The sequence below is a fragment of the Pinus tabuliformis genome, chromosome 3_2 (assembly GCF_031772625.1).
Source record: "Pinus tabuliformis cultivar Carrire ecotype Pingquan chromosome 3_2, CPIR1, whole genome shotgun sequence".
Classification (NCBI taxonomy): domain Eukaryota; kingdom Viridiplantae; phylum Streptophyta; class Pinopsida; order Pinales; family Pinaceae; genus Pinus; species Pinus tabuliformis.
Window position 1 is genome coordinate 102,026,159 of NC_142302.1, and position 27,322 is coordinate 102,053,480.

Consider the following 27,322-nt stretch of genomic DNA (forward strand, 5'->3'; position numbering starts at 1 on the left):
TATGGTAGTGGTTGAACGAATGACAATGTATGCCCATTTTTTTATCTCTTCTCACCCTTCTAAAACAGTCCAATGGAAAGAGCATTCATGGAAACAATCCAAAAGATAAATTGAATATTGAATATTGAATATTATTGTAAGTGATATTTTTTTTCACTGGAAATTTTTAGACTTAACTATTTTCTTATTTGGGTACTCAATTGGCTCACAACACATCTTAGCATCCTCAAGTTGATGGGGAACATTGAGATTGTGAATAAATGGTTAGAAGGATATCTATGTTTCTTTGCATCTAATAAATAAACATAATGGGTCCAATGATTGCCCTTTGCAGAATGGTGACACAACACATCCTTCCATACTTCATCAAAAATGCCATAATTTATGGAATTGTATGGATATCATCCTCCATCCATCACATCACCCTTTAAAGGGACTATAAAGGCTTAAATAGTAGAGGAGCACATTGGCACCAACAAAAGGTTTTGAAACTATTGAAGGATGACTTGGTTATAACACAAAATGGGATGAAACAACAAGTAGATCAACGTCACAATGAAAGGGAATTTGAAGTGTGGAATTGGGTATTTGTGAGACTACAACCATATAAATAGATGTCCCTCATGCAACATAAGACAATAAATTAGCATAGAGAAATTATGGCCCCCATAGGGTGTTGCAGAGGATCCAAAGTATGGTTTACAAATTGGAGGTACCTTCATCTTCATGTGTACATCCATTCTTCCATGTTTCTTTCTTAAAGAATGTAATTGGTGACAAGATCCAAGTCCAAACTACTAGAGATTAGTGAATAAAGGAAAACCATAATAGAACCAAAAACAATCTTACAAACAAGGATTAAGTGCTTGAAAATTAAAGCAATTACTAAGTACCCCATCAAGTGGAAGAGCCCACCAATGGAAGAGGCAACATGGGAAGATGAATTATTCATGCAAAAATACCCACAAATGGTCAAGTGTTGAGGAAAACACTTGCTTGAAGAAAAGGGGCATAGTAAGCCCTTTATAAGCCTCATGTTAACCCTAAAACCCCTTATTAAGCCATAGATATTGAGTGATTACATTTCTTGTAGAAATTCCCACCTGTAGATCACCTGATAATGCAATAGACTAAAGAAAAATAATTGATCTACTTCTACAACCAATTTAGCGGAAGCTTAATCGAACATGAGCAACATCAATAAGAACACATATAACTGATAAGAAGGAATCGATCACACATAACATAGAAGATATAACCAGGAGAAAGCCTCGGCCTAAAACCCCAACTCTGTATTATCATACAAGTGGAAATATAGCCAGTATTACAAAAAGAATCAGCTCAAAAGCTATCCTACTCTCTCTGCAATACCTCTGCTGCTCATAGACAATCAAAGGCCTCTATCTAACCTTTGGTCTGCCCTCTAAGCCTCCTATTTGTTTGCGTAATTCTGACTGGGGTCTAGTGCAGCCACTTGTGTGAATTGGCCTCCTCACACACTCACTAACCTCTAATCCAACTACGCAGTCCTGAAGGAGATAAATCCTCATCATGGATGAACTTCCTTTATAGGAAAAATATTCATCCAACTGATAGTACATTGTCCCTTCTCTGATCTCAACTGGGTCTCTGTTTGAACTAACATGCATGAGTTATTCATGAGAGAATCTTCAGTTATCTGAAGTGCAACAGTTCTATGCAAGCATGCATTAACTAACTGAACTCACATTAATTTAAACAAATTGTTTAAATCAATTATAACTGGACTTGACTCAACCAACTGAGCCAACTAATTACTACTCAATATAGAACTCATCCTTATATTTTTAACTAATGAATAAATTCCTCAATTAATAGATAAATCGTTGCATGTCCTCACATAGACTTCATGTTTGATTTTTCACAACTAATTAACTCATGGAGAATTAATTAATTTATTTTCAAACAGCTGTTAAGTTCAAATACGAATTTTACTTCCTATTTTTAGTCTAGGGACTAACTAAAATAGGAATCCATCCTGAACTGCTAAAAATAGAATGTTATTTTTAGCACTTCCATTTTTCATTCCCTGTTGCTCAATCTAGCACTGGTACCCAAACTGCTATTTTTAGCACTTCTATTTTTAGCATTTCTTGTTGCCATTTTTCAACGCTCCCTCTTAATAAGAAAGGCTTCAACTCGAACCCGATCTTGTACCTCTGGAATGTTCTGCATGCAACACTTCTACCAAATGTGGTTGCTTCAGCAACTCTCGAAACAAAAAACAAAAAAACTCCCACTGACCTCTTTGTTGGGCTAGAAACATACTCTGATGTTGAAGCTCTACTTGCTACTGAAAAGTGCTCCCTCTCTGACCTCTGAGCTGCTGCAACACTCCATGCACCTCGCACCATTGCACACCTCTCTGTGCCATCCTGCACTGATGCAACACTCCTGTGCCTCTCGCATCGTAGCAGCCTACTAGCTCTACACAGTCTTGGGACTCCTACAATATAGCTCTCTTTGCTGCTCCATCTGCATTTGTCTCTACCCAATCAGTCAGTCCTGCTACTCCTCATCGGGGCTCCTGTAGCAAAGTCGAATCAAGGAGGTTGGGTACCTCAAGGATCCTGCCCCTCCTCCTTGGGATGATCACTCCACATCGCCCCACCTCCTACCTGGAGGTATGGCTGCATGTGATCCCTCTGCCCACCTGGCTCAAAGTTTCCCCCTACTGGAGGTCTCTACATGAGTGGATGCCTCCACTATGTCTCCTCTCGGCTTCCCCAGTTGTGGCTACTCCACAACCTTTTGACGTTACTTCACCAATCGTGGCTCCTCCACAATCGTCTGAGACTTCTTGAGAGGTAGTGTACTTTCCCTCTCAACCACCAAGTCTCTATCAGTTGTCTTGCTCCTCAAGGCTTTGCATGCATCTTGAACCTCAAGAGCATATAGGTTCTTGACCCGTGAATCGATCTGCTTCACCTGTCTAGTGATGATGTGTCTAAGGAAAACCTTTCCCTTACTGAAGACCACATCATAGCCTCTGTCTTTCAACATCGCGATCGACACCAAGTTTCTCTTCAGTCCTGGTACATATTTGACATCGGTCAAGGTAAGGCGAGCTCCATGCTCCCTCTGAAAAATAATTGTGCTTACACCTGAGACATTGTACTTTTCATCATTACCCATCGCTATGAGTATCTGGAGATCTTTCTCCTCCAAAGTATTGAACAAACTCTTGTCGTCGGTCATGTGGAAAGAAGAACCACTGTCAAGAAACCAACCACTTCCCACCATGGATGAAACCATTCATGCAAATAGTGTGAAATCCAACTCGAACTGTGAGGCCAGTGCCTCATCTTCTGATCCTTCCACGGATCCCTTCTTAGATTTCCTCAGTGGACAATTTGTAGCAAAATGGCCCACCTCATGACAATGAAAGCATTGCACTTTCAATTTGTCAAACTTATTCCCACCATGGGAAGAACTGGATTCGGAATGAGAACCCTTCTCCTTCCCCTTCTTCGCCTTACTCGCTAAACCACAATTTTCTTCATCCTCCATGGATGAAGAACCATCTCTAGTGCTTCTTCTTATCTCCTCCTACATCAAATCCAACCAAAGTCATTCCCAATTTGGTAGTTTCTCTCTTCCATTAACCAAGTCCTGATAGCTATGCCAGCACTTAGGAAGACCGAGGAGTGCAAGACTCACCATGTCATCATTATTTGTCACGATCCCTACACTTCCAAGCTCATCCCTGCATGAGGTGAGCTTGTTCAGATACATAGAGATCGTGTCACCATTTCCACACTTGATTTTTCGAAGTTTGTCCTTCAGTGCCAGCTTCCTCTGATCACTGCTATTCTAATATAGATCTTTCAATGTTTTCCACATTGAAAATGGTGTCTCCTTCCCATGGAGACTTGAGACTATGTGATCTCGAACTCCCTCCAAAAAGATTCTCCTTGCTCTAGCCACATGTTTCTTCCATTCAACCAATTCAGCAGCACTAGTTGGCTTGGGGACTTCTTGATCAATGAAGTCCTTTAGACTGTTATCTTCTAGTACTGCTCCCATGCGATCCTTTTGGGCTATATAATTCGAACTTCCATCAAGGGCATATTCCAGTCTCAAACCATTGAACGCCATAGGTGAAATAGAGATGTGATAAGAACTCGATTTCTATATTCAAGAATCACAAACTTCAACTTCTCCCTTCTTGTATACTGTTCTTCCTTGATCACCTGTGCTGCAATACCATGTAGAAATTCCCACCTGTAGATCACCTGATAATGCAATAGACTGAAGCAAAATACTTGATCTACTTCTACAACCAATTTAGCGGAAGTTTAATCGAACATGAGCAACATCAATAAGAACACACATAACACAGAATATATAACCAGGGGAAAGCCTCAGCCTAAAACCCCAACTCTGCATTATCATACAAGTGGAAATATAGCAAATATTACAAAAAGAATAATCTCATAAGCTATCCTGCTCTCTCTGCAATACCTCTGTTGCTCATATACAGTCAAAGGCCTCTATCTAACCTCTGGTCTGCCCTCCAAACCTCCTATTTCTTTGCGCAATTTTGATTGGGGTCTAGTGCAGCCACTTGTGTGAATTGGCCTCTTCACACACTCACTAACCTCTGATCCAACTACGCAGTCCTGAAGGAGATAAATCCTCATCATGGATGAGCTTCCTTTATAGGAAAAATATTCATCCAACTGATAGTACATTGTCCCTTCTCTGATCTCAACTGGGTCTCTGTCTAAACTGACATGCATGAGTTATTCATGAGAGAATCTTCAGTTATCTGAAGTGCAGCAGTTATATGCAAGCATGCATTAACTAACTAAACTCGCATTAATTTAAACAAATTGTTTAAATCAATTATAATTGGACTTGACTCAGTTAACTGAGCCAACTAATTACTACTCAATATAGAACTCATCCTTATCTCTTTAACTGATGGATAAATTCCTCAATTAATAGATAAACTGTTGCATGTCCTCACATAGACTTCATATTTGATTTTTCACAACTAATTAACTCATGGAGAATTAATTTATTTATTTTCAAACAACTGTTAAGTTCAAATTCGAATTTTACTTCCTTTTTTTAGTCCAGGGATTGACTAAAATAGGAATCCATCCTAAACTGCTAAAAATAGAATGTTATTTTTAGCACTTCCATTTCTCATTCCATGTTGCTCAATCCAGCACTGGTACCCAAACTGCTATTTTTAGCATTTCTTGTTGCCATTTTTCAACATTTCTATGGTTATATTGTTACATAGACTCTACCTTTTCGTGGTCCCATCTTATTATAATTGTATCCTTTGTCTCCTATATATATACTAAGGAGACTTAATCTTAGGATCATCAAATATTGTCTTACACATTGTGTTCATCGTAAAAAGAGGTTTCCCTCCTTGAAGATGACTATAATTATTGGTTTTATATCATTTTAAGGAAAAAGGTTCATAATTTTATATACTAATATTTGTGATGTGTATTGGCAAGATGCATTTAAGTTAAAACACTAGGTTGTAGACATGATTAAACAATTTTGTGATGCCACAAATGAAAAATCACTTGCCACCTCTTCTTCATATCCTTTAACAAAATTGGCATGTCTTGATTCCTTTTGACCATTTGGAAAGTCATCTTATATCTGTTGTCTTTGGCTTTGAATTATTCAATAAATGCACTATGTAGTGGATGAAGTCGATGATTCTATTTGATCTACCCTCCTTTCCTTATAAAGTATAAGTGTTGATAATTTCTCAATCATAAGATGTTGAGTCTCCACAAGTAGATGCAAGAATTCAACAAATGGATCAAAGGATGAAAGCAGGCTACACATCACTAAAACAACCATGTCTTCATCATCGTTTTCTCAATATAGAAAATTTATCATTAAGATCCTGTAGTTACAATTGATATTCAAACACTAGGTTGTAGACATGATTGAACAATTTTGTGATGCCACAAACGAAAAATCACTTGCCACCTCTTCTTCATATCCTTTAACAAAATTGGCATGTCTTGATTCCTTTTGACCATTTGGAAAGTCATCTTATATTTGTTGTCTTTGCCCTTTGAATTATTCAATAAATGCACTATGTAGTGGATGAAGTTGATGATTCTATTTGATCTACCCTCCTTTCCTTATAAAGTATAAGTGTTGATAATTTCTCAATCATAAGCTGTTGAGTCTCCACAAGTAGATGCAAGAATTCAGCAAATGGATCAAAGGATGAAAGCAGGCTACACATCACTAAAACAACCATGTCTTCATCATCATTTTCTCAATATAGACAATTTATCATTAAGATCCTGTAGTTACAATTGATATTCAAACACTAGGTTGTAGACATGATTGAACAATTTTGTGATGCCACAAACGAAAAATCACTTGCCACCTCTTCTTCATATCCTTTAACAAAATTGGCATGTCTTGATTCCTTTTGACCATTTGGAAAGTCATCTTATATTTTTTGTCTTTGCCTTTGAATTATTCAATAAATGCACTCTATAGTGGATGAAGTTGATGATTCTATCTGATCTACCCTCCTTTCCTTATAAAGTATAAGTGTCGATAATTTCTCAATCATAAGTTGTTGAGTCTCCACAAGTAGATGCAAGAATTCAACAAATGGATCAAAGGATGCAAGCAAGCTACACATCACTAAAACAACCAATGTCTTCATCATCATTTTCTCAATATAGACAATTTATCATTAAGATCCTGTAGTTACAATTGATATTCAAACATTGATCCTCCTTGAAACTTAGTTGAAAACAAAATATTTTTCAAATACACTTGATACTTGTTTTTTATATTTTTCCACAATACGTATACTACAATGACATTTCTTACTTCAAAAATTAATGTGTCTACCACTAATAATTTGAGAAGAATTAAATCCATTTTATGTCTTCTATCATAGTCTTCAAGATCATATGGTGGTCCTTGTTCTTAAACTTAGATGATTGGACCAAGATTTCTAAAATTAGTAATCATTAGTATTGTATGACTCCATATAGTGTAATTCTTTTAGATTAATTTTTCAGACTCTAGAAAGAGTAAATAATGCAAACTAGCTATTGCTAACACAAATCGAACAATGATACCATAAAAACAATGAGATATGAAAGACTTCAATTGAGCACAAAACTTTTCGAACAAGCTTACTACCACTAGGAGTACTACATTGAATTGACAACAATTTTGAATCCCCATCAATCGCTTGATGAATAGTTTCACTCTCGAAATTGTGGCAAGTTAACAATCCTACACATAGTAGCTATTTGAACTAGACCAAGGCAATGGATAACCCTAAATGGACTTTATTTCACCACATACTGACCAAAATATGAGATATATTAAGGATATGCAACAAATAAGTGTTACCCATGCTTATTCATTAGTGGTCATACACCAACAACAAATACTATTTATATTACTGGAGCGCCATAGTGGCTAAACCAAAAATTCCCTTGGGTTGATAGAACCAAAGCCAACTCTCCTTTATTGTCAACATTTGTCAAATATTAAGGACTTATAGGAATCAAGTTGGGACTACCAAGGTTAGTAGATATGCCAACATATAGATAAGAAACTTGCCATGATCAACGAATATGAATTGAATCCACTGCTATGTCAAACTTTGACTAAATAAAATGTAGTGTCCCAAGGATGTACAAGGAGTGCCATTTAGTGCTTATATGCCACACTTATGCCAAGCCACAATCTATTTCACTAGAAAACAATCTTATTCACTAGATGGGATCACCCTTCATTTGGTACTAGTATGCAAATGATAGAATTTGATACGATAAAAGATTCGATAACAAAGCAAATTCCATTCACTAGTAAATAAATTTTAGTGCATGAGCTCCAATATATAGCCGTATGAAACCTCTCACAACTTATTCATTGGTAACAAACTATTTCCAAATGAACAATATTCCAAATAGATAATAACATGTTATAGTTTAAATAACTTGGAGACAAAAAAAACTTCATTGATGTCATTATTATACATCTTAATTGAGGAATCTAATAGAGTCAATGTCTTAGGTTTTATCCCATTCATCTATTTGGTGGTTTTGCATTTAAGCATATGAAGCCTCCCTTCTCGCTAAGTAGAATTCATGATTGGCTTCAATGGAAATATAACTATGTTGATCATTTATGTAGGATTGGTCATTTATTTACATGGTTTTATTGGTCGTACACATATGTTGATCATTGTGGGTATGATCCATTTCCATGATATATGATGTAAAAATAAGAGAGAGAGAGAGAGAGAGATTTCAATTTTTTAGTAGGTTATTAAGTTCAATTGTTCCATTTTTGAGCTATTATGTATGTTTAGTTGTTTTGTGTTTTTCCTATCCCATAGGTCAAAGTTCAATTTTCCTCGTGAAATTATAAGTTTATTTCATAGTATTTGCTTCCATTGTATCAGGTTATTTTGAGAGGTGATTCTAAATTATTAGGGTTTTTATTTTGGAACAAAAGGTCTTTCAACTTAATGAGTCGTGTATCTGCTTTATGTTGAGTCAAAAAATAAGGTTGTCATAACTATTTGTGTTGGAACCCAAAAGTTTTATCTTTGATCCCCATGTTTCGTCAATCATTTTTTAAAAGTTTGAGTCAGAAGAGTTGAGTAAGTCTAAGAGTTTGTCTTGTAGAATCATACCTTAGGGTGATATTTTCCTATACTAATATTTGCATTGCACTAGTTGAAGGACTTTACATCACCTCCCTCTCAACGGATCTTCACTCGTGAAAAAATTGCTCTAGGTGTTGATATAGAAGTTGAGAACTTTGGTGTCAGAAGGCCTCATTAGTAGGACACCTCACATTTAGAAAATGTTTTCATTATTGAGTTATGTTGAATGATTCCCTTCATTGTTTGACCTCAATCCATTTATTCACTTCATAGGATTGTACTTGTACCTTTGGACCCAATACCATTATTTGTGGATTGCCTTGTGTCTAGTGGGATTGACATTAGAGGTCTTAGATTAGAAGGTTTCTCCGATGGTCCAAAATTAGTCATTATTCCATTGTGGAGAATCATACACATTAAGAGTTGTAGGTTTCAAGTTTTAGTTATCTGGGTAAGTTAGGCTTCCATTTAGGGTTTCCTTGAACCTTGTACATGCAAGGCCTTGCACACAATAATTTTTATGGTCTTATCTCATAAATCCGCCTCATCTAAAGTTCTAGGATTCATTGTTTTACGTAGGGGCATTATTTCCCCATTTGCAACTAGTCTTAGCACCCAAATTTGATTTCTTCAAAATTTAATCAGAGTGCATATATTAATTTGTTTACGGGTACATTACAAGATGGATTGTTTAGTTAATCAATTCAATGTCAATGTCTCATGGAGTGCCTTTTAGGCTTGGCATGTGGTCACATGTTTTTTTTACTTAGGGGTTGATGGTAGGATAGTTTGTTGAACAATTATTTGAGGTCGAAGACCCTGAAGGGTGTAACTAGTGTTTCTTGATTTTAAGATTGGTTATCTTTGAATTTTCAAGTCTCTTGGAAGCCATCATTTTCCTGATATAGACCACAGTTTTTGACACCCTTTGAAAGAATGTGCATGAAATTCAAATATGAGGAAAAATTTTAAAAATAATAATAATAATAAATTCTACTTTTAAAAACTATTATTTTTAGCTATTTTTGAGTTTGGTTCTCTTGGCAAAACAATTACATATTTGAGGACATAATGTTGAGTTTTTCCAATGGTTTGAATTTCCATTGATTTTGAGACCATGAATTTTGGACCATTCTTAGCAGTGTTATATTTAGCAAGGCACTAGACTTGTGGATGTCCAATATGTACATTGTAGTGTCCCATTTCACAACATTTTAAGCATTTTGAAATTTTAAGCATTGGACACATTTTGGTCACTGCTAAAGAATTTTTTGTGGGCTCCTATGGCATATTTAATATGTTTAGGGGAAACTAACCATGGTATCCCTCTTACATCTAGACCTAGTTCACACTCTCCATGGAGCTCCCTTGATTGTTATTTTAGCCACCTTTATTATTCTCGGTTCCATAGCCAACATGCCCTTCATTACAATTTTGGTGCCCTTTTGCATTTAGTTGCAGTTACTATTTCCAACCCCCATTGACTTTTGAGGGGTGTGACTCGCTGAGGAGAGGTGATTCTTCATGCATGAGAATTGGTGGGTGGGGGGGTTTACCATTCTTAGCCTAGGAAGCACTCCACTTAAAAGAGTTGATTGATATATTTAATACTCCTCAAAATAATCTTTTAGATACCTTTCTAATTATGACTATGCACATCCGGGCCTAAAGGCATTACATTTTTTTCATGCATAAGCTTAGTTTTGGGAGATTGTATCCATGTGAAATTAAAAGGAAAAATTGACCATACACAATACTTTCTCTTGTAGATGGCTATTGTGTAAAGAGGGCAAAGTTATGGAGTAGTTTCTTCATACAACTGGAATTTTTTGTCAAAAGATTAGCACTATACGTGAGGACTATTATTCTTTCTTCTCTTCAATTTTCTCACTTTTATTTCTTTTTTCTCTCTTTCCATCATCTATATTTTGCACTAACAATATGAGGGCAACAAATTTTCTTGATTGAGGAATTGGGAATGAGAGCTTATTGAAGATTGTCAGGTAAACATCATTTCTTTCATTATTGTTTTCTCGAGATAACATGATTAAATAATAACATCAAGTACTTGCGATAGTTGGATTCAATCTTTAACATCGTGATTGTATATATCCCACCTTTGTAGAGAAGAAAATGTACATCATCGCTTATCCAAGATCTTGGAGAATCACTAGTGTGTCCAAACCTGATCTTGGAGAATTACTTCGATTTTGAATACATCTTATGCATTCTAAACATATACATATAAAATAGTCATATTTAATTCACTTTAATCCAAATTATACAATAATATTCGATAGGATTTCCATGAAAAAAAAAGAGTATACTTTTTGCTTAATTTGTGTGCACTAGAAAGCATAAAAATACCAAAAAATACTAAAACAATTGCATTTAATTGTGCTTATAGTGATAAAATTGGCCTACATGATCTTTGTAATGAAATTCAACATTTTTTTATTATTATTTTGCATTGGGTTGCATGATCGATTAATAATCAACATTGTTTTCCATGAATTTAGTACTATTTTACAGAGTTTTTAGTTGCTTCTCTTTTACACTTTAATCAGAGATAACAAATAGAAGAACAATATTTTAACGGTTTAAAGGCACTTTAATCATTTATTGAGTTGTCTCTACAACATCCCTCTTACAAAATCAAAATATATGAATTTATTTCTGAATTAAGTTTTCAAAGCCATTGGCACCCAGCCTAAACTCCCATCGATGGGTCTATTATTGGCCATCATACGGCTCTAAGAAATTTTGGATCTTCCATTGTTCAAGAGCCGGTCTCACCGCCATGCCACAGTGTTCTTATCAACTTTAAATACAAAAGCCAGGCACAAAGTTCAATGTAACTGCTAAAATAGGCTATGAAACAACCACAGCGAAATCTGTGGTTATTACAAGCATCCTTTCATTTATGAAATCTATTGATGACCTTTCCTTTAACATTGTACGCTCTCTGTCCATGTTGGTGCCAAGTATACTCCACCTGTTCATATCTTCAGTCTCTGCTTCCGCTGTAATGCCTTTAATTAACGTATTAAATCGTTTAGTTCGTCGCTTATGGCAAATGTCTTTGGGGTACTCTTATCTTTATAGTAGTCCTTATTATTTAAACAAACAAGAGACTTCAACAAAGAAACCTGTAAAAGACTTATGACAAGAGAATTTGAATGCTAACTTCATCACTTCAAGACTTTTGCATTGGCCTTGTCCCTTGTATTTGATGAATCCCTAACAAAATGGGTAATTTCACTAAAACTACAATAAAGAAAACAATTTTTTTTTTCCTGGGTGATGCAAGATTGTTCATTCCTAGAGACGCTCTTGCATCAATACCCTGTTTCTTTTTTATACTCTCAGTACTTAACAGATCGAGGGGTTAAGAAGGATCTCAAATTTCAATAAAAAGGGTGCACTAAATAACAAAAGAATATCACACATTATATACACGATCAGATAAAATGAAAACTAAATCAATATACAAGAATGCCAAGTTAACGAACAGAGAAATTCAAAATAATTATTGCAATCTACTAATTTAGAACCTTTTTTTGAATTAATTAAAGTTAGACACCTCTAAGACATACCACCAGGACAGCGGATTTTGCTCGCATCCTCCTATAATGTTACACTCCAAGCTTTGGATTGACATTATTGAAGAAGGTAATGGGCCTCAAAAATTTTCCCAGATCAAGACATGTCATATAGTAACAAACAAGCTATGAATCTGATATATCATGACTATAAAGCCTCCTTCATGGCCAACAGTGTGCAAGCATTATTCACACCATAACAGAGCACAATCTAAATATAGAAATAACAACCAGAACGCCGAAGCGATAGAAATTTGAAAGCAAACATAGTTTTCGATGGCATGAAAGGCAATAGTAAAATCTTTATTGCAGAGCTGGCACTTTGCTATATAATGTACAATCGTCAATAGCCACCAAATGAATATGAATATACAATAATTGCATGACTGTAGTAGTACATTCCTCTGCAGTTAACGTTAGGTGCCTAAGCCGTTTTTCGGCCAAGAGTAAGCACAAGGTAGCATTCCAAAAGGTTATTTTAATATGCATCACTCTTCTCAAGGATTTGCACGAGATGGCATTCCAAAAGGTTGGTCCATATATGGTCCATTGGCATCAAATGCAGGATTCTTGAAAAGTTGGCAGGTTTCCGCAGAATTGTCTTAAGCTCTTCAACTATAACATCAAATATAATAGAATGTCCCCTTAAAATTCTCTCTCAAGTAACTCTTTTGTGAAGATAAAATGTTAAGCATAAACCAATCAATCCGCTACAATATCTCTAAGAGTCTCCAAAAATTCCTGAGTTTGCAAATTTCTGTGCTTCCCATTGAGATGTGCCTGTAGTACAGAATTGATTGCCATCTATCATAGACTCCGGTAAAGCGAGAGATATTGCTTTTTAAGGCACCATGATAGGATGCTTAGCAACATCTTTTCACATTAAGAGTTATGTCATTCAGTGCAGTGGGCTGAAAAATCAAAAGATAATAGCAGTTATGCCACCATGAAAACCTCTACATGGCAATGCATCTGTTTCGTAGGTCATGTAATTTGCATATTTCAGCTCTTCCAACATGTGAACTGTTATCATTTACAGTGCTTTCTTGCAGGGACACAGAAAGATGCTCTATTCCCATGTTATCATCAGATGATAAACAATACACTGCCAACAAGATCAAGAAAACAGCTTGGGAAATGACCACATTATGAATCTGACAAAATTATCAGTTTCCAGGAATTCAATATGAGCAGCCCGACCAATAAAATTGTTCAACGTGAGGGCCTGAGAGGAAGTGTCAAAATTCACATCACCACGTATAAATATACGATCAGATGTAGCAGGAGACAGTATTTCATTCAGACAATTTTTCAACATGGCTGTATAAGATGGTCCTTTCCTCGAATCTCGCAATGCTGCTTGGCACATTTCAATTCGGGCTGAATGGTAAGGTACATAACGGTCCTGATTATTCATAGATGCATTAACTTAGGATTAGTGTAACACTTCGCCTGCAATATAATGAAGAGAAAGAAAAGACATAAAGCAAAAAGATGAGGACTTTCCCTGGAACTACCTGTGGTGAGGAGACTAAAATTATGTTTTGGAAGTTCTCGAGAGTTTTTTCCTGAAGCAAGTACATCAGAAGAATTGGTTCAGTCTATGGACCAAGTAAGAAATTTAACATGAAAAATAGTTATGACTTATTTTAGATTTCATAATATCACATTATGCCCAAGTATTCAAGGGGAACAAACTCATTTTGCAGTGAAACCTGGCTTAGCTTGAACAGAAATGAGTTTTGGATATCTGCTTCATCAGTAAATGTTAGCTGATGCATACAAGGAGATCCTTTGAGTTTTTTGAAAAGCCACAATCCAGAGTTGAAGAGAGCATTTGAACTGTACAAATACCCCAAATGAGGTCCAGAAATGGACAGGAAGGTGTACAGGTTACTCAAGTATGGTTTCATTGCAGCATCTGGAATTCCAAGAACCATCAGCTCATATTATATTTCCTTTTGTCAGCAAAAGCACAGTTCTTAAAAAATAAAAAGGGACGGGCCCTCTGTTGGAAAGAAATGTACCTGTTAAAGCAGTTCTGATAATGATATTCCCAATTGAATGTCCGACAAAACTAAGCCTGAAACTCCCATATGAAGCAATCTTTGAAGCTGAGCTGAATTTAGTTTTCAAGAAACCAGCAACTTCTTCTGCCAATCTTTGACCCAATTCTCGGAAATCACTTGCAGTTTTATCTTCATTCGCTTCTGACATAAGACACTCAGCCCCTGGATCAATCAAGAGCCATTGATTCCGCACAAGCCGTAAATCCAAATGATGACCCTGTCCAATGAAATTTGCAGCTTTAATAGTAGCAGTCCTACATGACACTCTCACCAGAGAATACTATATTTAAGAAAAAAATGTAGCATCATGATGGCCTTACAGTTCATCATTATGTACAACATGCATGCACTGGAATATTCTGAAAATTTGTGGAAATTCTTGATGCTCACTAAAGAAGTGATCTCTCTCTTGAAGAAAAAGGAAATGGCGTGAAATTGATTTTGTTAACTAAAACCACTTATCAGCATTCTTATCATATTTCAATTTCTGAAACCAGAACAAATTACAATTCTCCAAAGACACTCATGTATAAAGTCAATTTTCCTAGTTACAGCTTGTGAAATTCTTTGTTCCAATTTCACATGGTTTCTCACAGGCTATGGGTAGAGACCAAGCATAAACCCCAATGAAACTTATCTATAAAGTCTAGTTGCCTAGGTACAGCCTGTGAACTTGTTTGTTCCAGTTTTGAGTGGCTATGAGCAGAGACCGAGAATCAGATTCCACTGGGACAGAATTTGTCAGTTATTTTATCTGCAGGAGTTCAAGACAAAGGAGCGTTTTCCTGCTACCAAGAGTGAATGAAATAAGGAAAACAAGCCCTACATGCATTTGAACTTCTTGTGGACCCCTATCTCATTGCAAATGGCATCAAGTGATATCCTTGCGCTCAATGGTGTTTTACATATACATAGTTTAACTAAGAATCTACTTTCTGTTTCAGTGATGACAGACCTAGGATGCATTGTTCAGTATGATGATCACCAGGTCCTCATCCAAAAGAGATGCGTAGAACCTTTGGCCAAAGGTGTTCAAGAGGGTGGCCTATACAAGGTGGAGGGAAATCTTGTGATTGCCCTAGTGCATCATAGTGATAACTTGAGTCTAGGTCATTTGCACTATGCAGCCTTGTCAATATTGAATGACACGAGTATTATAAAATTTCAAGGTTGAGAAGAATGAAATGTGCAAAGGTTGTGCATTCAACAAGCATGCCAAGGTTGTTTTTCCTAGCAGCAAGCATAGGTCAAGAGAGATTCTTAAGCTGACAAATTTGCTATATACTTTATGATGCGCCAACAGCTTCAAAATAGGACATGCATAACTGGTAACAGCAACCTGCCTTTCAGTCTACATGTCGGGACCAATCGATCCTCCACCTGCCACGAATGATAAGAGAGGAACAGAAAGAACCCTTAGATGTATGTGGAGCCATGATCTCAACTTCTTTATTAGGTAATAGTAATCATGTTTCAAAATTGATGATACCTATAGGAAGTCCTTGATTTACTTCATGAAAAGCAAGGATAAGTTCCTGGAGAAGTTTCAAGAGTCTAAAGCTATCGCAAAAATTAGACAAGAACGAAGATTGAAGTGTTGAGATTTAACAATGAAGCAGAGTATACCTCCAAGGAATTTGACACTTTTGCAGGAAAGCAAAAATCAAGAAGCAATTCACTATTCCGTACAACCTTCAACAGGAGGAGGCTGCTGAGAGGAAGAACAAGTCCATGAAAGAGAGAGCTAGATCTATCATTCCTGATCTAGATTCACTCATGTGTCTATACATAGAAGCATGTCTTGCAGCTGTCTATATTATGAACAGGTATCCAACAAAGTCTTGAGGGACAAGACGCTGAAGGAGGCATTCACAGGTGAGAAGCCTTAAGTAGAACACTTTGATGTTTTTGGTTCTCCTGCATATATTCATATTGTTTATGAAGACAGGACTAAGCTGGAACCTTCTAGCATAAAGAGTTGTTTTTTGGGTTAAATTGAGAACTCTAAAGCTTAGAGTCTCTACATCCCATTTCAGCAGAAGAGAGTTGTGAGCAGAGATGTCAAGTTTGACAAGGATGCATTGTCCTCCAAGTCTTTGGAACCTCCAATAGAGAATAAAAAGGTAAAGGAACTTGTTGCTCGAAAGGCAGACCCACAAATCCCAAAGAAATCAGATCCATCTTAGCAAGCTTCTGAGGGTGCAGCAGATGCCTCTTTATCCTCCAATTCATTCCATAATCCTAGGTGGTTTAGCAAGACATTACATGATACACAGGAGCAAGTTGGAGCTCCTAAGACTTCTTATGGGTAAATAATCCTCCTAAGTTGTTTTTGAAGTTTGTGGTCATTGATGTCTTTAATCATTGATGCAAAGCCTTCTAGTTTAGGAGAGGCAATAGGTCAACAAGTTTAATAGGATGCCATGATGTACGATGACAATTCCTCCATGAAGAATGATTTGTGGGAGATTGTCCCTAGACTAAAGGGGAAGTTAGTGATTGACTCCAGATGGATGTACAAGGTTAAGCATGCAGCAAATGGTAGCATAATAAGTTCAAAGCTTGATTTTCGGCTAGAGGTTTCTCCAAGAGAGAGGAAGTGGAATATGAGAAGACTTTTGCTCCTGTTGCCAGGTATACCTCCATCAAATTCATTGTCTTTAGCATTAACCTTTGGTTAGCATTTACATCAAATGGATGGAAAAACAATGTTTTCTAATGATCTGATTGAGGTGTACATAAATCAAACAAGAGACTTTGAGTTTCATGGGTTTGCAGATTAAAGTAAGACCTTGGTTTAAAACAATGACCAAGTGCATGGTCCTCCAAAATCAATGAGTATTTTTTCGGATTGGGTTTCTCTGAAATAGATGCAAATCCCAATCTTTATTATTTGTTTGATGATTCTAATCAACTTGTTTTTGTCCTATTTGTGGATAATCTTATAGTTCAGCTAGTTCAAATATATTGATACTTCTTGGGCCTCGAGGTGTGCCAAAGTCTAGGTGAGTTCTTCCTCTGAGATTCTAAGTACATTTCAAATGATGGGCTATAAGCCCATGGCTACTACTTTTGTTGCAAATCTTAGGTCATTTGTTGATTTAGATTTAGAAGTGATTAATCCATCTATGGAAAGGAAATTGATAGGTTCCTCATGTATATAGGAAATACCAAACCCGATATTTGTTTTATAGTCAACACATTGAGCCAATATATGGTGGAGCCTAGGCAATTTCATTAGGTTGCTACAAAACATGTGCTCTAGTACTTGAAGGCACAATGCATTTCGTCGAAGTTATGTTGGTAACGGAGAGTTGGTGTTGCATGGGGTTACATATTCTAATTGGACAGGCAGTGCTAGTGACTAGAGGAGCACTTCAACATGTTGCTTTAGTTTGGGTTCATGTATGGTTACCAGGTTCAGCAAGAAGCAAGAGTCAATGGAACTTTACTCAACAAAGTTAGATTACATGGTAGCCAACATTGCTAGTTGTGAAGCCATTTGGTTTCGCAAGTTAATAGCAAAGATGAAGGATCAGAATCTAAGTTAATACCAAAGTTAGACAAGTTAATACCAAAGTTATATCAAACTCCCTGAGAAGCTAGTGTTCCAGGATCAATCTAGGCATATTGAGATTAGGTACCACTCCATCAAAGATAAGGTCCAAACGGGAGCAATGCTCTCTCTCTCTCTCTCTCTCTCTCTCTCTCTCTCTCTCTCCTCCGTAAATGCCCCTACACTTTCATTAGTTGTTGTATAGAACTATTGAAGAAGGGCATATTGTTGTTGTTATCTTGACCAAGCCCTGGCAAAGGGGAAGTTCAAGATGATTAAAGAAATCATTAAGGTGGTGGAGAACACTTTTCCAAGAGAAAGTGTTAGTTTTTCCTTGTGTATAGCTCAAATTGTGTTCTAGCTATGGCACCTCCCACTTCTAGCAAAATAGATACAAGTAACAATATGACCTCCTTCAACAATTCTATACAGCAGTTAACGAGGGTGCAAGAGCATTTATGAAGGAAAGAGAGAGAGGGAACAAGCATGTCAAAAGCATGTATGCACCATCCCTAGGTCATTTCCAATTTATATGTTTTTCGATATTTAGTAATTCAGTTCTACTTCTCAATTTTGCTTTAGTTAGTGGTTGCATGTACAATTAGTTAGAAGGTGTAATTCCCTAAATAGAGGAAGAAATCATGAATGTGGGTACTCAATATTTGAGTGCAAATCTTTAGGTGCAGGATGCTTGCATGCCTCAATTCATCTCCAGCACAGGTGCACTCCACTTGGCTCATCTATCCATGCCAAAAGGCGCATTAGGGTTAGGGTTTGAGTTTGAGAGCAAACAACTAAGCACTTCAAATAGTTATTAGTCTAAGAGTGCAATAGCTTATTGCTTTTAGATTCGAATAAAAACAAATATACAAATTTGAGTCTTGATGCAAAGCATATGATTCTATGTATTTTTTTGTGTATTCAGTATGTTGTTTTATAGATTAAAGCATTCATAAGTTGCAATTTTATTTTAAGACCAAAGTTTTTAGTCAACTAACTTTAGCGGTGATTTTTTGAGTGCATAATCTACTTACCATGTGCTTAAAATTTAGCAATTCCACACCCAATCCCACCAGAATGGCCCTTGCAATGCAATATTCAATCGAACACATTTTCCTAAGGGACTAGCCCATAAAGCTTAGTTATAGTTTATCATTCCAAGGGCAGCAAACATGCTCACATACTAGAGTACACCAATCCTTCAAGGAGAAAACCACTAGATCCAATAGGCCTTGCAAAAGGAAGATGCCCTTCGTACTCAATCAACGACAGTAGAATGTAGTAGCTCTGCAATATAAGAACCTTTAGCTACAAATAGGTTGATGTACCAAATCCCAACTTGCTCTACTGGCCCCTGTATGTCATCTTACCAAACCCACTACCATCTTCCAAGTTAAACAAATAATCCTAAATACAAATGACCTTAAAACCTAGAACAAGTTGGGGGGGATAATGTCACACAAGCCAACACCCTTTGAAGCTTGCCAACAAGATGAGTAGTAAGCAATCTATGATGCAACACTTGCCAAGGCATGACCACCTCCAAGCAATGCACCACCCACTTGGCAGCAAGGATGCTCCACTACAAAGCGACATGAATCAATCCAAGCCCCTTATCATATTTGACCATGATACACACATCCCATGAGACCATTGGAAGGCCCACCACACCACCAAACTTTTCCCATTGGTAGGATCGCAAAATATTCTCCACACATTGAAACTAAATTTGACTCAACAAACATGAGACATTAGATGTGGGAAGCCTAAATATTCCTTCCAACAAAAGGGAGGTCTTTATAATGCAAGAAACCAAGCTTGTTCTGATGTTGTTCATGACACCAATCCCACATAGTAACTAGTCAGAGACCCGATGCCAAAAAACCGTAAAATGACCCCAGCCAAACATAAGTCGAAGTCAATGTTGCATGAAGCAGGGACAAAGAGGGTGCATTTTTTAGAAGTGGAGCATCGGAAGCATCATTTTCCAAAAATCCTTGGAAGGGAAACATCCCAGAAGCATCTATCATGTGTGTGTGTGTACACACACACACACACACACATATATATATATTGCATTTATAATATAAAAAATCCAAAATGCCAAATTAGTTGCAAAATATATGAAAGCATGAATATTTGTACATAAATCAAGATAGAAATGGCATACATAGTACATTAATGATTATTTACTTGAGCATCAACCTTCTAGAATCTAGATTTGATCAATTACAAATAGACATACAAATTTTTAAGTCATATGATAAAATGTAGAGCATTAACTTATAGAATGAAATAGGTTATCTAACAACTATCAACAATAACATGACCAAATAGTTATTATGTTTACAAAATAGGTCATCTACTCACCGAAATATGAAGACCAAAAGGTCCAAAACAATAAACTGAGCTAGTTGTTAAACACCTCTCTATAGAAGAAGTGTCCACCAATTGTGAAAGCGCCCATGCTACCAAATGTTGTAATTGTGGGCTAGCAACGCCACGCATGTTCCACCACTCCTTTGTGAAAATTCCTTGAATGCAACAACTAGAAATTATTCTCCTAACTGAAAGCAATTTATTTGTCTTATGTTAATTATTAATGGCAAATAGCAAATAATTCACTGAAGCATCCTTCACAATAAAAATATGTTGCGGAAATATAAAAATTGGAACAGAGAAATAGATGCACACACATAAAAATAACACCGTTGTTTTTGGACAAATATCCTTAGCAAAAATCAAAGGGAAAACCAGTGGAGTAGATGCGGGCTTTATTATTATGTAGCAATTTGAGAAATTTTACAATTGGTTGCCTAATTCACAAATCTCCGGAAATCTACTGGTAAAATATGTTGGAGACACCCTGTCCCCCTCTACAAGCAAACTTGGCCTCCTCCAAGCCAATCCCACCATAAACTAGAATTCGCACTACCCTCCTGTAGTACACACTGTATGCTAAAGGAAATTTGTACAACCTGGAAACTGCCTCCAAGCAAGACGTCTAGCCTCCCTCTACCTCTGGAAACAATTTGCACTACCTCCTACGAATAGATCCGGGCACTAGCAACTGAAACGATGCTTCTCCCGACAACTCGCACTAGGGTTTCTAGCTATTCGCACTGCTCTGTATGACCTCCTCTACAAATAATTTGGGCTCCCTTTTCCTGCCACTCTGACACTGGAAAATCACTGGGGATCTCTTCTCCAGATTTTTGCTCCCAAATCTATATTGCTCCCTCTCTCTGATGCTCTTACATAGCTTCAACTGCGCCCTTGCTAAACACTGCAAATTGGGCAGTCGAACTGCTCAAAATACAATTGATCACTTAAGCTTCTCTCCAAGCCCTCGACTTGCTCTTATAATCTTATGTTGGGCAACCAATGGCCAAGATCTAATCCCGATCAATAGATTAGATCGCTTTGATTCCATCAATAGAAGTCTCTAGAGCAAAATCGAATTACCTTAATTAATTAACATTAATTTACCAGTTTTCCTAAGTTAGACTTAACAAATATTTTAATTACTGGAAAATTAATTTAATTAAGGCGTTTCCTAAGCTTATCTTGCGAAACCTTTTCTGGGTTTTGGAGATCTCGTGTTTCTTAGCCTCCTAGCATCATCTGAGACAAGAAAATATGTTTGTTGCTACCAAATCCATCAAAAACAAACACTCCCTCTAAGCGAGGAATGCGTTCTCCACTATACTCATTTGTTCTCTGAAATAGACGAACTTGGCTCTCCCTGGAGCCTTCGTGAGTATATCAGCCACCTGTTGGTCTTTGGAACATGTTGTAGCCAGACTAATCCACGTTGTTGATATCTGACATTTGTTATACCTCCTTCCTTCACTCTTCAAGCTAAACTGACTCCCTATCACTGGAAATCACTGTGAAGAAAAGTACTTTGTAAAACATTGTCCACCATGCTATTGCACATACTCTAATCTCACATTTTTTATGCCTTTGCAGTGTGCACTCCTGCTATCACTGTTATTGTGTGTACTAACCACCTCAAAACCTGAAGATCAAGCTTCCATGGGACTGCTCCCTCAGAAGCTAGACTCCCTTTGAGTCTCAACTCTCTCTAATCTATTGAGTCACTACAACTAGCTTTGCACCTGTCCCTTGAGTCTTTGACTGCAACTAGGTTTGCACAGTCTACTGAGAACTTGATTGTGCCTAACTGGCTCTGCAACTACCTCTCTAGTATGTGACTGCAACTAAATCTGCATTGTCTCTGAAGTATCTGGTTGCTCCTTGCTAACCTTTCAATCTTCCTTCTACTCTATCACTGTTGACCACTATAGCAAAGGTATTGATCCATGTGAAGAATAGCAACTAGATCTGATCTACTGATCAAGCCTTTTAGGGCTAGAGCTAGACCTCATGCTGCTCCTCCCATGGATCCTGCCCGATTTGGCATACTAGAGTATCATACTCCTCATCCATCTAAGGATAACGCTGCAAACATAGCGAACTCATCCTCCAATCTAGCGAATAAGTCATCAATCTTTGTCGATGTTGTAGTTTTCTTCCCCTGCTTGTCCTTTCCCTTGGGGCACTTGGTGACGTAGTGCCCAAACTCATCACATCCAAAGCACTTGACCATTGGCAGGTCCTTCTTCTTTTCTACCTTCGAGTTGTGTCCCTGATTGGGACCCTTCTTCACTTTTCCCTTTCCTGCAAGGGCTACATTCTCCTCCTTCTCCAACTTTGGTCCCTTGTCGTTGCTGCTTCTAGGACCATCAATGAGACTGAGCCTCAGCTCCTCCTAAGTGAAGTCACTCCATAGGCACTCCCAACCAGGAAGTGTATCTCGCTTAGAAATCACTTGGACGAATGTACGCCACTCCTTGGAGAACCTATTGAGTGTTGTGCACACTATCTCACTATCAAATGGTTTCTCTCCTACAACTACAAGTTCATCTCTGACACCCTGAATCCTAGTGAGATGGGGGGTAACGTTCTCACCCTTGTGCATCTTAGTTGTCCCGAGCTTCTCCTTGAGAATCATTTTCAGATTCTCAGATGGATCCTTATAGAACTTTACAACAGCATCCCACATGTCATTTGTTGTATTCTTGTCTGCAATATGTGAGACAATATGATCTCGAACTCTATCTAGGACCATCCTCTTGGCTTTGGCCATCTCCTTCTTGAAGGTTACCAACTGTTGTGGATCTGTAAGCTCAACCATCATTGCTATCACAAATTCCTTCAAGGTGTGCTCATCCAGAAGGAATTGCATCCTAGCCTTCCAAATGCCAAAGTTAGAGGATTTGTCCAATCTGTCCTGATCTCTGAGACCTGTTGTGGCCATCTCTGCAAAACTCAAATAAACTGGAGAACTATACGCTGGAAATCTCTTTCTCCTTTCAGAAAATCACCTTTATCTGCTCCCTGCTACTTGCACCCCTGCCTGCAACTAGCACTCGATTGTGTAGTACTACTCTGGGACTTCAATCTTGCCTCCAGAAACTCTTTCTGGCACTATCACGACTTATTGTTGAACACTGAAGATGCTCACTCTACCTCCATCTGGAACTTGCACACAATCTGCAACCTCTGCAACGCACACTGGCTAACAGTATAACTCAAACTGGCAATTGAACTACCTGCAAATTGTCTTTTCTATTGGAAACTATGGCCTCCTTTCCCTCAACTGGAAAACTGGAACCCTTCTAAGAATGTCTAGAAATTCCCTCTCGGTTTGTTTTTCTCTTCCTTCCCAGTGTCGATATGCAACTGCAAAACACTTGTTGCAAAATCACTGCGCTAGCTCTGCTCTCCAAACTCATTGATCTGCTCACCGGAAACCCTTACCGGCAATCCCACTGCCTGCTACTACTGCTCCGAGGCAAATCAAACTTTTCTTTCACCCTGAACTGGATATCAATTTTTTGCCTCCAGAAATTTGCACTGTCCGGTTGGCCTGCACAAATTTGAAATTTTGTCCTTTAGATCTCCCTCCGCAATTACACAACTTCACTTCCTTTCGCCTAGAGCCTTTGCTCCAATCTTCTCTGTTCTAATGCCATGTGAAAATTCCTTGAATGCAACAACTAGAAATTATTCTCCTAATCGAAAGAAGTTTATTTGTCTTTTGTTAATTATTAATGGCAAATAGTAAATAATTCATTGAAGCATTCTTCACAATAAAAATACATTGTAGAAATATAAAAACTGGAATTGAGAAATAGATGCACACACAGAAAAAAAACATTGTTGTTTTTGGACAAATATCCCTAGAAAATCTCTAAGGGAAAACTAATGTAGCAGATGAGAGTTGTACTGTTATGCAACAATTTGAGAAATTTTACAATTGGTTGTCTAAATGGCAAACCTATGGAAATCTACTAGCAAAACATGTTGGAGACATCCTATCAAACTCGGCCTCCTCCGGGCCACTCATACCACAAATTGGAATCCGCATTGCCTTCCTGTAGTACTTACTGTTGGCTGAAGGAAATTCGTACAACCCGAAAACTGCCTCCAGGTTTGACATCTAGCCTCCCTCTGCCTCTAGAAACAATTCGCTCTGCCTCCCAAGAATAGATTCAGGCACTAGTAACTGAAACGATGCTTCTCCTGGCAACTCACACTGAGGTTTTTGGCTATTCGCACTGCTCTATACAACCTCCTCTGCAAATAATTCAGCCTCCCTTTTCCTGCCACTCTGACACTTGAAAATCACTGGGGATCTCTTCTCCTAATCTCTACTCCCAAATCTCTATTGCTCCCTCTCTCTAATGTTCTTCCTTAGCTTCAATTGCGCCCTCGCTGAACACTGCAAACTGGATAGTCAAACTATTCAAAATACCACTGATCACTTATGCCTCTCTCCAAGCCCTCGAATTTCTCTTATAATCTTTTGTTGGGCAACCAACAGCCAAGATCTAATCTCGATCAATGGTTTAAATCACTTTGACTCCATCAATAGAAGTCTCTAGAGAAAAATCAAATTACCTTAATTAATTAACTTTAATTTACCACTTTTCCTAAGTAAGACTTAGGAAATATTTTAATTCTTAGCAAATTAATTTAATTAAGGTGTTTCCCAAGCTTATCTCACGAAACCTATTCTGGGTTTTGGAGATCTTGTGTTCCTTAGCCTCTTAGCATCATCTGAGACTAGAACACATGTTTGCTACTACCAAATCCATAAAAAACGAGCATCATTAACAAACAATATTCCACCATCACTTATATTAGGATCTCATCACTAGTATCATCCTTCATTCTTCTCCTCTTGTCTAGCCTTTGTCTCTACCTCGATTCTCTAGGAACATCAATCAAGACCACCTATTTTGATCAAACTGCCTAATACAAACCTTCAAATATGGTAGAAAAAGCTTAGCATGATTGATCAATGATTTTAATTTCAGTGAAGGGTACATCTTTGCTAAGGCCATGACAAAAGAGTTCAACAATCAACACCACCAACACTAGGGTACATACAGGGCTTGGTGCTCTAAATTAAATGCCAATCACATACCCTCATAAGTGATAGAATCTAATGAAAATATGCGATCCCATTGATCTTGAAATCCAAAAAAATGTTAAGCCAGCTGATTTTTTAATGGGATATGAAAATTCTATTTTCTCTGTATGAAGTCCACTGAGGTTGGAACCACTCTCAAACATCCTAAAACAACAAATGGTAATGTTAAAAAATTATGGAAAGATAAAAGAGAATGTTAGAATGTAACTTTTACTTCAAGAATTTAACGTGACCATTAGGGAGAATCTAAGAAGCATCTAGGGAGTGTCCAGGAAGCATGAAGAGAGCATCGTTTGGCACATGGCAGTTCCAAATTTCTTGTAATTGTGCACATTAAGCTCGAAGCGTAGTTCCATTTTTTGGAAGCACAGTTCTAGGGATGCTTCAGCGATGGTTCCACATGGTTTGTGGTTACAGGGTTCAGTGCATTGGGGAGGGGATGTTCCAAGACAAACCACCCAAGCAGACTATCCAATCTAACCAAACAAAAGTTCGTCTTATGATTGCTAACCACAACACCAAAAATTTAACAAAACAGATCTAGATGTGCCCAAGTAACCTCAAAAGTTCTATCTGCCTAAACAGATAAGAGAGAGTTATGTATGAAGTGATTATTCACCATCTTTAAGCCATCAACAAGAAAAGATGCCCTGCAACTACTCCTAGATGCGAGCAATCTCCAAGAGATAGCCCAACGCAACAATGGTCAACACAGAAAGATAGGGGCAAAAGGGTGCCCCTTTCAAATAGAAATATGCAATAGAATCCATGAAAACAAGGAATTACATACCAAAACAAACACAATGGCATCAAAGAAAAGACTATTAACCCCAACTACATACTGTGGTCCAAAACCCCAAACATGTCAACATCTTTGTGACAAAGGACCAATCAATCCAATCATAAGCCTTCTCAAAGTATATCTTCAAACAAAAGCACATGCTCAACACTCAGAGTTTCATACCATCTCATATCATCAACCATGACAGCATCTAAAACCAAGAGTTATGCAAAGACATTGCACACCAAAGTAGAGATATGAAGCCTTTCCTTTAATCTACTTTCAGGACAAAGCACTTCTAAAAGGGAAGGCAATGTAATATTATAAATAATCCATAATCAATTAACAATTAATAATTATGAAGAGACAATGTGATGAAAGCACACATCTCTTGGTGAAATGCGCCCTGCTTAAGGATATATATGGGACCTTCATTTGTAATATTGTCATATCTTTCTTATACATTTTATATATATTTATTTTCCTAAATAGATTTCTTTATATTCCAAATATTTTGGAATTGGTGAACTAGATTGGTTGTCACATTTGGCATTAGAGAAAAGTCAGATCTTGGTTCTTGGCCACTAGATCTTTGGTCAAAAACTCATTACCTTTGTCAATATAACTGCAAGCTTTAGGCCACACAAATTTTCAGAGTTTCTTTGATCTTGGCCTTTGGCCTTTATAGTTCAAGAAAGCTCGGTGCACTGAAAAATTTGAAGGGATCAATCTATGTTGACCCACATCCACGATATCTACATCCATACATATTATTGTTGTACATTGTCGTTGCCACTGTCATTATTGTACAATCCGTTGCTACTGTACAAACTTTTGTTAGTCGCCATATAGTGCCACTACCATCCATACATTATACAACCTCTATCAGCCTTTTAATTGAAGATAAAAACAAATTGCTTCGTTTGTGCATTAATCATTGATTCGTGGGATTTCTCTAATTGGACTCCCAACTGCAACATCCATCTATGTTCAAATGGATTTTTTATCGTTCAATTTGACACACAGAAGGATTTGGATTATGCCCAAAATGAGGGGCCATAGTTTTGGGGGAGAGCGGGTCTTTTAATCACTCTATGGTTCCCAAGTTTTGATGCCAATACAATGGTGGT

General features: G+C 37.4%; 1 protein-coding gene across 1 annotated transcript in view; it reads right to left on the reverse strand.

Annotated features, from left to right (window-relative positions):
* Positions 1–12,797: 12,797 nt before the first annotated feature.
* LOC149180047 (uncharacterized) overlaps positions 12,798–27,322 on the reverse strand; it is a 130,780-nt gene continuing 116,255 nt past the window's right edge. The window contains exons 12-15 of the mRNA XM_089413741.1: positions 14,310–14,568; positions 13,998–14,203; positions 13,800–13,850; positions 12,798–13,687 (exon numbers count right to left, since the gene is read on the reverse strand). Coding sequence (XP_089269867.1) covers positions 13,400–13,687; positions 13,800–13,850; positions 13,998–14,203; positions 14,310–14,568 — 804 coding nt within the window. The 3' untranslated portion in view covers positions 12,798–13,399. The remainder of the gene's footprint in view (positions 13,688–13,799; positions 13,851–13,997; positions 14,204–14,309; positions 14,569–27,322) is intronic.